This window comes from Chiloscyllium punctatum, chromosome 27, assembly GCF_047496795.1.
Source record: "Chiloscyllium punctatum isolate Juve2018m chromosome 27, sChiPun1.3, whole genome shotgun sequence".
NCBI lineage: Eukaryota > Metazoa > Chordata > Chondrichthyes > Orectolobiformes > Hemiscylliidae > Chiloscyllium > Chiloscyllium punctatum.
The window spans coordinates 5,182,849-5,198,880 of record NC_092765.1 but is presented as its reverse complement, the minus strand read 5'-3'; the positions used below and the strand labels follow the sequence as shown (position 1 = coordinate 5,198,880).

General features: G+C 42.1%; 1 protein-coding gene across 5 annotated transcripts in view; it reads right to left on the bottom strand.

Moving 5' to 3' along the window:
* cd164l2 (CD164 sialomucin-like 2) overlaps positions 1 to 16,032 on the bottom strand; it is a 44,743-nt gene that overhangs the window by 14,017 nt on the left and 14,694 nt on the right. For all 5 annotated transcript variants that reach the window (XM_072547833.1, XM_072547835.1, XM_072547837.1 and 2 more), the window contains exon 3: positions 8,233 to 8,307. In XM_072547833.1, coding sequence (XP_072403934.1) covers positions 8,233 to 8,307 — 75 coding nt within the window. The remainder of the gene's footprint in view (positions 1 to 8,232; positions 8,308 to 16,032) is intronic.

Here is a 16,032-nt window from a genome sequence, read left to right as displayed (position 1 = left end):
CTCTTGCAAAATCCTCCTTTTCTTTTTAATTCCTTACCATTATAAACCATTCCGACTGACAGTAACTCAGTGTGGAGGTGTGTCACTGACTTATTTTATCATCTCAGAAAGCCAACATTCTAACACTATTCCATTCTTGGCGAACCATTCACTCGGACTTCACAGCATCAATAAAAGAGATGACCAGCTAATCCTTTTAGGAACATTTACTAAGAAAACAACTGTACAAGAACGTTTTCTGAAAATGAAGCCATTTTGAGCTATTGTAGTACAAGAGCATTCTGATCCTTTTTCAGATGCAAGGGTGACTTTTATTGAAAAAAGGATTCTTCTCGGACTTAAATGATAGGATATGTATGGAAGGAGCTGCCAGAGGAAATGATGGAGGCTAGTACAATTGCAACATTTAAAAGGCATCTGGATGGGTATACGAATCGGAAAAGGTTTGGAGGGATATGGGTCAGGTGCTGGCAGGTGGGACTAGATTGGGTTGAGATATCTGGTCAGCATGGACAGGTTGGACCGAAGTTGTACATCTATGACTCTATGTGGAGAGATTATTGATTTCCCCGTGTGGGGAGCCTGGACAGGAAGACTTACTCTCAGAATAACAGGTTGCACATTTATAAACAGACAAGGAACAACTTCTTTCAGAAGGTAGTGAATCTGTGGAGTTCTTCACCACAGAAAGCTGTAGAGACAGAGTCATTAAAGTATATTCAAGATGGAGATTTTTTTAAATCAGGAAAGGATTGAAGGGTTTTAGGGAAAGGCAGGAAAAGTGGAGTTGAGGATTAACAAATCAGCAATGATCTTACTGAACGGGGGAGTAGATTTGATATAACAGCAGGTCACTCAGCCCACGTCTTATGTGCATCATAGGACATTACAGCACAGTACAGGCCCTTTAGCCCTCAATGTTGCATTGACCTGTGGAACCAATCTGAAGCCTATCTACACAATTCCATTTTCATCCATGTGTTCATCCAACGGTCATTTAAATGCCCATAAAGTTGGTGAGACTACTACTGTTGCAGGCAGGGTGTTCCACACTCCCACTACTGAGTAAAGAAGCTACCTCAGACATTCGTCCTACATCCATCACCCCTCAATTTAAAGGCTATGCCCCCTTGTGCTGGCCGTCACCATTCAAGGAAAAAAAGCTCTCACCGTAAACCCGGTCTAAGCCGCTGGTTATCTTATGTCTCAATTAGGTTCTCTCTCAACTTTCGTGTCTTTAATGAAAGCAGCCTCAAGTCCCTCAGCCTTTCCTCGTAAGACCTTCCTACCATACTAGGGGAGAAAGTGAGGACTGCTGATGCTGGAGATCAGAGCTGAAAATGTGTTGCTGGAAAAGCGCAGCAGGTCAGGCAGCATCCAAGGCACTGGAGAATCGACGTTTCGGGCATAAACCCTTCTTCAGGAATGAGGAAAGTGTGTCCAGCAGGCTAAGACAAAAAGGTAGGGAGGAGAGACTTGGGGGAGGGGTGTTGGGGATGCGATAGGTGGAGGGAGGTCAAGGTGAGGGTGATAGGCCGGAGTGGGGTGAGGGCGGAGAGGTCAGGAAGAAGATTGCAGGTTAGGAAGATGGTGCTGAGTTCGAGGGATTTGACTGAGACAAGGTGGGGGGGGGGGGGGGGGGGGGGGGGATAAAAGAGTGGAAATGAGGAAACTGGAGAAATCAGAGTTACCATACTAGGCGACACCCTAGTAAATCTCTTCTGAACCCTTTCCGAGGCTTCCACATCCTTCCTATAATGCAGTGACTAGAACTGCAGCCATACCTGAGTTTTGTACAGCTGCAAAATGACTTCATGGCTCTGAAACTTAATCCATCTACCAATAAAAGCTAACACATTGTGTGCCTTCTTAACAACGCTATCAGTCTTGGTGGCAACTTTCAGGGATCTAGGTACATGGACACAGATCTCTCTGCTCATCTGCACTACCAAGAATCTTACCATTAATCCAATACAGGTGTTCCTGTTTCTCCTTCCAAAGTGAACACCTCACACATTTCCACATTAAATTCCATTTGCCACCGTTCAGCCCAGCTCTGCAGCTTATCTATGTCCCTCTGAAACCTACAACATCCTTCAGCACTATCCACAACTCTACCAAACTTTGTATTATCGGTAAATTTACCAACCCATCCTTCTGTGGCCTCATCTAGGTCATTTATAAAAATGACCAACAGCAGTGGCTCCAAAACAGATCTTTGCAGAACACCACTAATAACTGAACTCCAGGATGATCATTTCCCACGAACCATCCTGTCTTCTTTCAGCTAGCCAATTTCTGATACAAACTTAAATCACCCTCAACCCCATGCCTCTGTATTTTGTGCAACAGCCTACTTGGGGGGGGGGGGGGGGGGGGGGGAGAAGAACCCTTATGAAAAAGGTCTTACTGAAATCAATATGCACCGCATCAACCACTTTACCCTCATCCACCTGCTTGGCCACCATCTCAAAAGAACTCAGTAAGGTTTGTGAGGCACATCCTACCCTTCACAAAACCTTGTTGACTATTCCTAATCAACGTATTCCTCTTGAGATTATTACAAATCCCATCTTTAATAACATTTTCCAACTCTTTACCCACAACCAAAGGAAGGCTCACTGGTCTATAATTACCAGGGTTTCCTCTACTCCCCTTCTTGAAGTGGACTACATTTGCTATCTTCCAGTCTTCTGGTACTATTCCTGTAGACAATGATGACACAATGATCAAAGCCAAAGGCTCTGCAATCTCCTATCTAGCTTCCCAGAGAATCCTAGAATAAATCCCATCTGGCCCTGGGGACTAACCTATTTTCACACTTCCCAGAATTGCTAACACATCCTCCTGGTGAACCTCAATCCTGTCTAGTCTAGTAGCGTGCATCTCAGTATTCTTCTTGACAACATTGTCTTTTTTCAGTGTGAATACTGACAAAAAATATTTAGTGCTTCCTCTATTTCTGCAGACTCCATGCACAACTTCCCATTACTGTCTTTGATTAGCCCTAATCTTACTCTAGTCATTCTTTTATTCCTGATATAGGTATAGAAAGCTTTTGGGTTTCCTTGACCCTACCTGCCAACAACTTCTCATGTCCTCTCCTGGCTCTTCTTAGCTCCCTCTTTAGGTCTTTCTGGTTAATTAGTAACTCTCAAGTGCCCTAACTGAGCTTTCACGTCTCATCTGAACATACATCTTCTTCCTATTGACAAGAGAGTCTACTTCTTTAGTAAAAGACTGTATCCTCAAACACTTCCTCCTTGCTCGACAGGTACATACTTATCAAGGACACACAGTCGTGTTCCTTGAACAAGCTCCACATTTTAATTTTGCCCATCTCCTGCACTTTCCTTCCCATCCTATGCATACTAAATCTTGCCGAATCCTATCAATTGCCTTTCCCCCCACCTATAACTCTTGTCCTGGTTGTAAATACCTATCCCTTTCCATCGCTTAAGTAAACATAGCCAAATTGTGGTCACTATTACCAAAGTGCTCACCTACCTCCAAATCGAACACCTGGCCTGGTTCATTACCCAATACCAAATCCAATATGGCCTCGCCTCTTATCAGCCTACTGGGTCAGGAAACCCTCCTGTACACATTGGAACTGACCCATCTAAAGTATTGGAACTATAGTATTAACTTTCAAAATATTGACTGGAAAAAGCCCCATAACTCCTTGTTACTCTCACTCCTATCCAGGATCATCTTTGCTATCTTCCTCTCTACATCTCTGGAGCTATTCAGAGGCCTATAGAAGTTTGACCTCTCCTTTCCTGTTTCTAACCACACCTCCCCCACTTTTACCATCTCCTCTGTTCTTACTGAAACATCTAAATCCAGAAACGTCCAACCTGCTCCACCCATGGCTCCGAAATGGCCACAACATTGAAGTCCCAGGTACCAACCCATGCTGCAAGTTCACCCACCTTATTCTGGATTCTCATTGCATTGAAGTAGATACCCTTCGAACCAACTTCTTGCATACCGGTGCCTACTTGTGACCCTGAAACCTTATTTCTGACCTCTATACTCTCAACCGCCTGTATACTCTAACTACAATCCAGGTTGCCTTCCCCCTGCTGAATTAGTTTAAACCAACCTGAAGAACATTAGCAAATTTCTCCCCCAGGAGACTGGTAACCCTCTAGTTCAGGTGTAGACCATCCGGTTTGTAGAGTTCCTACCTACCTCAGAATGAGCCTCAATTATCCAGGTATCAATCCCTCCCTCCTGCACCATCCTTGAAACCAGATGTTCAACTCCTCTCTAATCGCTATTCCACACCTTGCTAGGACATGGCACAGGTAACAAACCAGAGATAACAACTGTTTGTTCTAGCTCTAAGCTTCCACCCTCGCTCTGTGAATTTCTGCCTTAAATCCCCATCCCTTTTCTTATGTAATTCGTGCCTACGTGGACCATCACAATGATGTCAGTGATCACCTGATAATTGCTTCATCCTTAGCCTTTGAAGACAGGCACGTCTTAAGTACCTTGTGAAAATATTTGTAAATATCAACAATTCAACAAAACCAATAAACCCCACATAGCTGTTTAAAATACAATCTGAACAGTAGATAGAAACAGTTTCTATTGGCTGAAGGACCTAGAACCTGAGGAAACATACTTAGAGCAACTGACAAAAGGATTAAAAAGAGGAACATGAAAAATTGTACATTAAAAAATAAATCAGTGTGAGGTTTGAATATGGAATACACAGATGACCATTAGACAGATTCAATTGTTGCTTTTAAAAGGGATTTGGATAAATGGATTCAGTGTGTCAGATCCTTCGGTCCAACCAGTTCATGCTGACCCTAATCCCAAACTAAATTACTCCCACCTGCCTGCTCCTGGGCCAGATCCCTCCAAACCTTTCCTATTCACATACTTAGCCAAATGTCTCAAACGTTGTAAGTGTATCTGCATCCACCACTTCCTCTGGAAGTTCATTCCATACACGAACACTTTTCTAAGAAACAAATAATGCCTTTCATGTCTTTTAAACCTTTCTCCTCTTACTTTAAAAATATGCCCCTATAGTCTGGAAATCTTTCACCCTTGACACGTGCCCATTCACCTTTCCTTCACTGAGGTATAGATAAGAAATTTGCAGTCTAATGGAAAAAAAGAGGCAGGAGAGTGGAATAATTAACTGCAGAAGCTAGAGGCACTAAATGGCATCCTCCTGCAACGTAACTAATCTTATCCTTCTATAACCAATACCTCCTGGACTCCAGGGAGGGTGTGAGGAAGTCCAACCAATTGCTCCATTCCTAAAACATTGGCCATTAAGTAATTCCTAGTGCTGAGAGATTTATGGGTTATATCAAATGGAAAGAAAAAGTAAGTACCGCTATGAATGAGTAAATTAGAAAAGAACACAGCTCACTCTCATTGTCTGTGATACTAGAAGTAAGACATTTGGTGCCGTGCGATGATAAGAGCCTGGGAACAATTAGAAACAAAGCAATGGCAAAATTGAGAGAAAGCACTTTGTATTGGTCTCACTGAATCATTTCTAGATTAGTAGAAAAGGGCAAACAAGTGAGGGAAGAAAAGGTCCTGGGAAATCTAACAGAACCAAAAACTCTGGAGTCTCTTTGACAGAGGCTCCCTATATTTTAAAATTCCTGCAGAGATGCTGGATGCAATTGTTGGACTGCCAAAATAAAGTCAGAGATGTACAGCATGGAAACAGACCCTTCTATCCAATCCGTCCATGCCGACCAGATATCCCAAACCAATCTAGTCCCACCTGCCAGCATCCAGCCCATATCCCTCCAAACCTTTCCTATTCATGTACCCATTCAAATGCCTCTTAAATGTTGTAATTGTACCAGCTTCCACCACATCCTCTGGCAGCTCATTCCATACATGTACCACCCTCTGAAAAAGTTGCCCCTTAGGTCTCATATCTTTGCTCTCTACTTCTAGACTCCTTGACCCCAGGGAAAAGACTTTGCCTTTTGATCCTATCCATGCCCCTCAATTTTGTAAATCTCTAAGGTCACTCAGCCTCCGACGCTGCAGGGAAAACAGCCCCAGCCTGTTCAGCCTCTCCCTGTAGCTCAGATCCTCCAACCCTGGCAACATCCTTGTAAAATCTTTTCTGAACCCTTTCAAGTTTCACAACATCTTTCAGATAGGAAGGAGTCAAACTATGTACAACAAAAGAGGAAGGGAGGGAGACAGAATCAAGAAACCAGTCTAACATCTGTTTTTGGACAAATGCTGGAATCCAATGTTTTAGGAATGGAGCAATTGGTTGGACTTCCTCACACCCTCCCTGGAGTCCAGGAGGTGTTGGTTATAGAAGGATACGATTAGTTACGTTGCAGGAGGATGCCATTTAGTGCCTCTAGCTTCTGCAGTTAATTATTCCACTCTCCTGCCTCTTTTTTCCATTAGACAAATAGCAGGGCATTAAGAGTCAACATGGTTTCGTGAAAGAGAAATCACGCTGGACTAATTTATTGGAGTTTGAGGATGTAGCAAACAGGATGGATAAGGGGAACCAGAAGATGTACTGTATTTGGGATTTCTAAAGAGCATTTGAAAAGAAGTCACATAGAAAGTTAAATACATTAGAGTTGGCAGCATCAGGGCAAGAGATTCATGAAGATGGTTTACTAACTAAGAGGGAAACAGAAGGTCAGGATCATTGGCCATCTTCAGATTAACAAGCCTTAACTTAATGGGATAGTGTAGGGATCAGTGTAGTGAGCATCTATTTACAATCTATATTGTAAACTTGGATGAAGGGGTTGACTGCCCTGTAGCCAAATGTGTCAAAAAGGTATAAGATAAGTATGAAGGTAAGTTGAGGAGAGAATACAGAGGCTGCAAAGGAATATAGATAGGTTGAGAGAATGGGTAGACAAACAGCCACTTCCATCTAGAAAGACAAGGGCAGCAGATACATGAAAACACCTCCCCCTGCAAGTTCCCCTCCAAACCACTCACCATCCTGACTTGGAAATATATTGCTGTCCCTTCACTGTCACTGGGTCAAAGTCCTGAAATTCCCTTCCCATTGTTCGTCAATCTATAGCAATTCAAGGATAGAGCTTTTCACCACCTTCTCATGGGAAACTAGGGATGGGCAATAAATGCTGGCCAGCAACACTCAAACCCCAATTTTAAATAAAAAAAGCAGTTTCAAAATAACAGCCTCCAATTTAAGACTGGAGAAGGAAGCATTTTGTCAACTAGAAAGTTGTGTCTTTAGAATTCTTTCCTCCAAGGATCAAGGTGGGAGTGAAGTGGGGAGTAATGTTTCTACATCACAAAAAAAAACCTTGCTCACAAATCTATTGTCAGGATACAGTGACACAAGGAGCAAAGTTGAAAATTAAACAATACTCCACAACTATACGCTGGCATCACCACATCACCAAAACAAGACATCAGGAATCCCCCCACTGAGACAGTGTGGAGCTCCCACTGTACAACACAGTCTTCCAGTCTAGCAAACACAACAGATTGTTCTGCAGAAAGCATGGCTTTCCACAGCAATTCACTGCATCCAGCCATCCCAGGGCAGAATCACTCAACACAGGCAACTACTGATGAATCCAAATCACACAATGTTCAAGTAGTCCCGTGCTGGTTCTGTGTCCCTTGATGGAATCCAATTCCAAAGCCTGTCCCCCAGTCAGACAGACAGGATATTGCTTTGAACCAGTCTCTCAAATAAACATACAAAACAAAAGCCAACTTTCAAACAATTTTGAACTGGAAACAAATCAACCTGTGAACCCAAGGTACAGAAAACCAAAATGTTCTTTTTCATTGAAGAACAGGTGTAATACCTACAGTTAAAATTCCAGGATCATCCATAAGTTCAAAATGGAAGCAATACTGAATTATTAGTCAGGATTCACACTGAAATAGAATTAGACAGCAATCTGACAGGTTGCGCTCCCTGGGACTAAAATAATTGCTTCCTTCTAGTTGAGCATTTTGAATGTTGCGCATTAGAACGTAAAGGGATGATTTTCAGGTTCTCTAAACAATGCACGAGTACACTTTCTTTACAGAATTAGTTACAAGGTCGGTCTCAAATCCGGAACACTGACGTAATGTGGAGAAACATGTCAGAGAGAATTAGCACAACAGCAGCAGCGTTACATTCTGCTGACAGGAGGCAGTGAGCAATTCACATTTTGGGAACAGTAAGACATGAGTCAGGCAGTTACAAAGTCAAATCATTTCTCGTACCTTCACACATTGAAACTTCATCATGTGTAGTGCAGTCAGTGAGATTTTCAGATGTCTTTGCAACACAAAAGATTTCTGAAAAGAAAAACAAAGAAGAGTCCAGTTTTGGTACTTTCCTGGGGTGTACAGATTTAAGAGATGCTCCTTCCAACATGTATAAATTCAGAGTAATGGTTATTCCAAAACAGTAATTACAGCTACTTTTCAGAATGAAAAAGAAATGCAAGAACCCTTCCGAAGTAGGGTCACTAGAATTGAAATGTTAACTGTTTTCTCTCCAAGCTGCCAGACCAGAGTTTCTTTGAACAGAAAATGTATTTGGAGCTTAAAAAAAAATTACTGCAAGAACTATATGAGTCAGATCTGCAGCACAGAAAAAGGCCCTTTGGTATATCATGTCTGCACTGGTCACAAACAACCACCTAACTATTCTAATCCCAATTCTAGCACTTGACCTGTAGTCTTGTATAGAAAGGAAAAAATGGTTCAGAAATTCGCAGTGAATATTTCATATGCCCCTTGTCAAGATACAGAGATGGGGGCAAAACACGTTTCCCAAGTTTATGACAATAGGAGGAGATCCACTGCACTGGTTAGCTTCCAGGGAGCTGTTTACATATTGACCAATTGGCTTCCATTCCTAATTCTTCTTTCCATAAATCAGGGGCCAGGGAGGACAATGATCCAAGGGACAGAATTAGGTTGACCTTTCAAAAAAAAACAAACAATTAAAATTTTCACTGGGCAAAATTTGTCAACCTGGCTCAATGCCCCCAAGGGAGCAGCTTAATTTTAGCACAAACCTCCCAGGATCAATGGTCTGGAAGACCTTTTGGTCAGAGAGCTTCATACTGGTCAGTAGTAGACAAGAGCCTTCTCTGGCATGGAATCGCTAAAGTTAAACAAGGGACCTAAGAATCAATGTTTTTCCCTTCTACATAGTGTGATGGGATGAGCTGCTAGAAGAAATGGTATAGACAGGTACAATTTATAACATTAAAAGACATTGGGACAGTTACATGATTAAGAAAAGGTTCAGAGGGATATGGACCAAACGCAGACAAAAGGGACTAGTTCAGTTTGGAAAACCTGGAAGAGTTAGATTAAAAAGAGTCTGTTTCTGTGCTAAGCTGACTTTTTTTCTTTCAAACCATAACTGTAAATAAATTAAGACATGAACCTCAGATACAGAAAACTCAATATTCTGTATTGAGGGGGTGGAGATCCGCCAGGTAGAATTCCAGAATCATCCTAAAGCTCAAAACAGAAATAAATGCTGAATCATTGGACAGGATTCAGTGAAACAATGTCAACAGCAACCTCAGGTTACACTCACTGGGAGTGGAATCACCTTTTTTTTGTTTAAAGTTCAATACATCTCATTCAAAATGATCAACCAGAATCCAGAACAAAAAGGATTCTAGCTGAGCAAGTTCCATATTTCACAGGGTCAGTAGCATTAATTCCTACATCCAGCTCCACCCGTACGCACCCTTGTCCATTCCTTTTGCTACATATAGAATTGACCACTAATGCTTTCCTGCTTGGCATCCCATTTTGCACTCTACATAAAGAGAAGCTCAGACTCTATTTGAACCCCAACTCTCACCAGGTGGATAATAAGCACCCATACCAGTGAGATCACTGACCCAGTGAGAGCTGACACCTCTTGGTTTTAAATTTCTTTGCCTGTTTCGCGCCCTGTATCCCTATTTTGGATTCCCCTTTCATCCAGATGTTTTTATTACTTATTAAGCACTGCCTTCATTGAATAAGTTAAGCTTTTTGTCTTAGGACTTTATACCCAAGGTTTTCGTACCTAGGTACCTTTGTAGCAAAGATAGTGCCTTTTATGGCGATATTATACACTTTCCACTGGACTGGAGTACACATTACAATATCCAAGATCTGCATTTCACCAATTAGGGTTAAAAGAGACATTAACTGCTGGAGATTTTTTTTAATATCTGAAGAGAGACTCCACACTTGGAGGGTGTTATGTTGCAGTGCTAGATGCAATAACAAACAAGATTCAACCATTTAAAAAAAGGTTATCACAAAACCTTCGACCCCAGCTTGTTTTTTTGAGAACAGTGTTTACTGTGGTCATTGAGCAATAACTAGCAGCTTATGCTTTGCATTGGTTTTTCTTCAGAGTCTCTTGGCAAGCTACTGCTTTGTACAACATTGGAGGAACTGCAGATAGCAACTTCTGACCTGTGTGCTTAACTACATGTATAGATGCTAGATTTAATCTATAGTGACAGTGTGCAATAGCAGTTCAGTTGTTATTCTTTGTGCAAAATTTGGAACCATTATAAATACAGAGTTGGCTGCACTGCTGTTCTGGAGCAGAGAACAATCAGCCACTTCCATTACAAACTTTGAAACAAGCTTTTTTGGACTGTGCATGCTGCAACTCAAGAAATCAAAGCTGGTTACATCGCTGCATTTGTTTGCAAAAAAATGTTAAGCACTAGGATTACATTACTGAACAAACAATGGTTTGCCTGTGTGCCTGCTGACTGAAAAACAAATTAGACTAAGTCAGATTTACAAAAGATCTTTCAGACATAACATTTCAGTTAACGTAAAGCATTGTGTGTTAAATTCCTATAAATCAGGGGTTAACAAATATACAAATTGGCAGGGAAAGACATCAGCAACGGACAGTTGCAACTTATCATGAAGTTAGGATTTTGGAAGGAAGCTCTCAAAAAGGGCTTCCTTTTCCAAACGGAGGCACCTACAATTTGAAAAAAAATTTGTATTGTGGTAATTTGTAACATCGTGACCAAAGGCAGAAATGACCAACCATTCAGTTCCTCCTGAAGCAAATCAAGCAAGTCTCTTTTGAGACAAGCTGAAAAATGTGTTGCTGGAAAAGCGCAGCAGGTCAGGCAGCATTGACATTTCGGGCATAAGCCTTTCTGAAACAATCCTTGCCATACTTGCAATACAATACTTGCAGATTCAACTCTATTGAACCTCAGGAGATGGGAGAGATACTAAATGAATATTTCATGTCGGTTTTTACTGTGGAGAAAGAAATGGAGGCTAGAGAACCCTGGGAAATAAATATTGATGTTTTGAAAACACTGTTCAGATTACAGAAAAGGAATTGCTGGAAGGGCTTAGAAAGCAAAAGGTGGATAAATCTCCAGGATCTGGTCAAGTGTATCCCAGGACATTGTGAGAAGTTAGGGAGGAAACTGCAGGGTCTCCAGAAGAAATACTTGCTTCATCTATAACTATTGGTGAAGTGCCAGAGGACTAGTGAGTGGCTAATGTTGGCTTTTTATTTAAAGCAAGGCTGTAGGGATACGTGCTAGTCTGACATCAGTGGTGGACAGGTTGGAGGAGGGATTCTGAAAGATAGATTTCTATGTATTTGAAGAGGCAAGGATTGATTAGGGATAGGCAATATAGTTTTGTATGAGGAAAATAAGTGTGTCACAAACTTGATTGAGTTTTTAAAATGAAGTAACCAACATTGGGGGGGGGCGCGGAGAGCACAGAGCTGTAGCCATTGTTTACTTGGACTTCAGTAAAACCTTTGACAAGGTTCCTCAAGGTAGGTTAATTGTTAAAGTTAGATCACATGGGATTCAGCGAGAACTTGCCAATTAGATACAAAATTGGCTTGACGGTAAGATACAGAGGGTGTTATAGTGGAGGGTTGTTTATCAGACTGGAGACCAGTGACCAGCAGTGTTTCATAGCATGGTACACTGCTTTGTCATTTTAATAAATGATTTGGATGAAAATTTAGGAGGCACGGTTCATGAATTTCTGGATAACACCAAGATTGGTGGCATACGTGGACAGTGAAGAAGGTTATCCACGATTAGAGACTTGATCACTGGAGTCAGTGGGCTGAGGAGTGGCAGATGGAGTTTAACTTGGGTAATGTGAGGTATTGCATTTTGGTAAAACAAACAAGGGCAGTTTTATACAGTAATGGGAGGGCCCTGGGTAGTGTCGTAGAATAGAAAGACCCAGGTGTTCGGACATCTAATTCTTTGGAAGTTGCATCACAGGTAGACAGTGGCATTCAGCATGCTTGCCTTCATTGCTCAGACCTTTGAGTATTAGAGTTGGGATGTAATGTTGTGGTTATACAGGATGTTGGTAAGGCCTCTTCCAAAGTATTGTGTGCACATCTAGTTATCCTGTCATAGGAAGGATATTATTAAATTGGACAGGGTTCAGAAAAGATTTACCAGGATGTTGACAGGAATGGAGGGTTGAGTTAAAATAAAAGAGGCTGCGACTTTTCTTTTCAGCGCAGCATAAGAGATGAAGGGAAAGGGTGACCTTACAATGGCCTATGGCCTTCATGATTTTGAGGTGAATAGCATGGATCTTTTCAAAAGGTGGAGAGTAAAAAAAAAATGCCCTGAGTTTTGAAAAGGAGAGAGGAGAATTTTTTTTTTTAAAAAAAAAGGACAGGAGGGCAATTTTCCTTTTTTTAAAAAAGGAAATGGTTAGTTTGCAGAATGACCTGTCAGAAGTAGTGGTGGATGCAGGCACAGTTATCAAATGTGTTTAATATTATAAGTAGGAAAGATTTGAAGGGATATGGGCCAAAGCAGGCAGGTGAGTCTAGTTTAGTTTGGGAACATGGTTAGACGGAAGGGTCTATTTATGTGCAATATGATTCCTGCTTCATAAATTCAGTGCACAGACTCGTGAACACTGTTGGAGGTGCGCTCTCTTGATTAAAACAGGAAACTGAAGCCCTCTCCATCCTCAGAGAGGGATTATTTTGAAGAGTACACGACTTGCTTTGAAATCTTGGCCAATATATCCACAAAAGAACATCACATATACATTGTCATGTCATTACCAATGATTGTGGGTGTCCATGCAGTACAATGAACTGAAATAGTTCAAATGACAGCTTACCCTCACCTTCTCTGGGGCAAGTAGGGGCAGGCAAGAAATACTGGCTCAGGGAGTGGTACCCATGCCCCAGGGCTGAATTTCAAAATAAAATTATACATTGCCATTTGAGGGGTGCAAAGTGGGCGGCACAGTGGTTAGCACTGCTGCCTCACAGCGCCAGAGACCCGGGTTCAATTCCCGCCTCAGGCGACTGACTGTGTGGAGTTTGCACATTCTCCCCGTGTCTGCGTGGGTTTCCTCCGGGTGCCCCGGTTTCCTCCCACAGTCACAAAGATGTGCAGGTCAGGTGAATTGGCCGTGCTAAACTGTCCGTAGTGTTAGGTAAGGGGTAGATGTAGGGTATGGGTGGGTTGCGCTTCAGCGGGTCGATGTGGACTTGTTGGGCTGAAGTGCCTGTTTCCACACTAAGTAACCTAATCAATGGTACAGGCAGATCCCAGATTGCAAACAAGTTCTGCTCGGTCCTTCATTCTTAAGACTGCTTGTTTGCAAGTTGAACACAAAAATATAAAGTACTCAAGCACAGGGATATAACCGTTCACGAGTACAGGAAATGCTCATACAGGTTTTGAAAAATACGCATCTGTATGGGGTCACATACAGAAGTATGGGTGTTCCTAAGTCAGACATTCATAAATTGAAGAGCCCTGTAAGACCACTGGCTACAAAAGCAGGTGGGAGGTTGAAGTAGTGAAAGGCTCTATGTAAATGCAACTTTTAAAAAAATTGAGTACTTCAAACCTGGAAGGTAATGTAGTGTTTATCCCACAAGCAATCCCTGTGCTTGAGTATACGGACTTATTTTTAAATTCGGCAAAAAATCCCACAAAAGAATCTACTAAATTTTACAGTGCATTAATTCAGCACTCAGTGTTACTTGGTAACAGTGATCTGATACTGGAGGATAACTAACCGATCTCAAGGTTGGATTACATGCAAGGTGATGTTACTGCAACTGAATTAGGTTTGGGCTGCTGATGTTATAATTGAACAAACAAGGCATCAGTTTACATATTGCAAACACTTACTGTGTGTAACCAGTCACTAGAAACAGATGATACACTGTATCCACCTGTTGCAGACCTCCAGTGCTAAAAGTGACAACCCCCCTGGATTTTAAAAGATGTTTCACAAACTACATTTTGAAATCAAACTTAATTTTTTTTTAAAAAATGCACTTAAGCAGGAAGTTTGAACAAGGATCTATGCTGAGCAAAATTTATCCAGGACTTACTTCTTGACTGGCAGAAAAAAAAAGAATGGAAATTTTCAAAAAATAAAAAGCAAGTATTGACACCACCACTAAAATTACAAAAACACAGCTTAGGTTAGAATGATGCCAAGAAAAGAGTTTACAAGTGGTGCTGTTTTCAGTGTTTACAAGGGTCAGCACTCAGTGGTGTGCACTGCTGCCAGGCACCCAGGTTCGATCCCACCCTCAGGTGACTGTCTTTGTGAAGTTCACACATTCTCCCCGTGTCTGCATGGGTTTCTCCGGTTACCTCCCACAATCCAAAGGTGTGCAGGGTAGGTGAATTGGCCATGGGAAATTGCCTGTAGTGTTCAGAGATGTGTAGGCTTGGTGAAATAGCCGTGGGAAATGCAGGGTTACAGAGATGGCTCTGGGTGGGATGCTCTTCAGAGGGTCAGTGTGGACTCAATGGGCCAAATGGGGTTCTAAGGTTCAAGTCCTTCCCGGGACTGCAGTAGTTGAGCGTAAATCAGGATCAAGGCTTTGCACTCATACATTTGCTTTCATAGAATCTCAGAATCATCCAGTACAGAAGAGATCCTTCAGTCCATCAATTCTGTAGTGCCAAAGCTATGCTAAAACTACACGAGTCTCACATCCCCACGTTACCTATAGCCTCAAATGTTATGACATTTCAAGTAGCTTCTCCAAGTACTTAAAGATTGTGAGGGATCCTCCCTCAACTTCCCCTCCCAGGCAGCACATTCCAGACTCCCATCACCCTCAAAGTATTTTCCTCAAATCTCCTCTAATCCGCCTGCCTTTCATATTAAAATTATGCCTTATTAATTTTTAAAAAAGATTTAACCTATTTTTCTAAATCAACTTGTTCAGTGATGCTAATACACACCACTGGAGCAGGTCAGACTTGAACCCACAGCTCCCTGGTCCAGGGGCAGGGACACTGCCAATGCACCACAAAAGGGCACCAAATAATTCTGACCACCTACCCTCATGGGATTTGGGCCCATACCCCTAGCATATTAATCTGATCCTCTGGTTCACGAACCCAGTGATATTTCTGCAATACCACAATCACACCTTAAAAAGGTGCAGGCTAGGATTTGAATCCAGGATCTCATGTTTGCTAAACAGGTTCATTAACCAACTAAGCAAAAAGTGTGGACTGCAGATGCTGGAAACCAGAGTTTACATCAGCGGTGCTGGGAAAACACAGCAGGTCAGGAAGCATCCAAGGAGCAGGAAAATCATTAACCAACTAACAGCATTACCATGCCTCCTCATTACTGACCCTTCAACCAATGGGAAACAGCTGCTTCGACTATGCCCCTCAATCCAGTCCCCCGCCCCCTCTGCTCCAAAAAGCTGATAACCCGAGCTTTTCCAGCCTCTCCTCGTGGATAGTGCCCCACCCCAGGGGACATCCTGGTGAATTTCCTTTGTAAATCTTTCCAGTGCACTCCCATCCTTGCTATATAGTGCAGACATCAGATTGCTCACGGTATGTCTCAGACTTTGGTTAGGCCATGGTCTCCTTGCTCTTACAGTCTATGTTTCGACTCGTAGCAGAAAGTGTCCAGTACAGCTTCTTAAATACCCTCTTAACCAGCCCCTGCCACCTTCTGGGTTTCCTAGACCATCAATCCGCTGCAAACCATCTTTAGAAGGTGATTTTACAG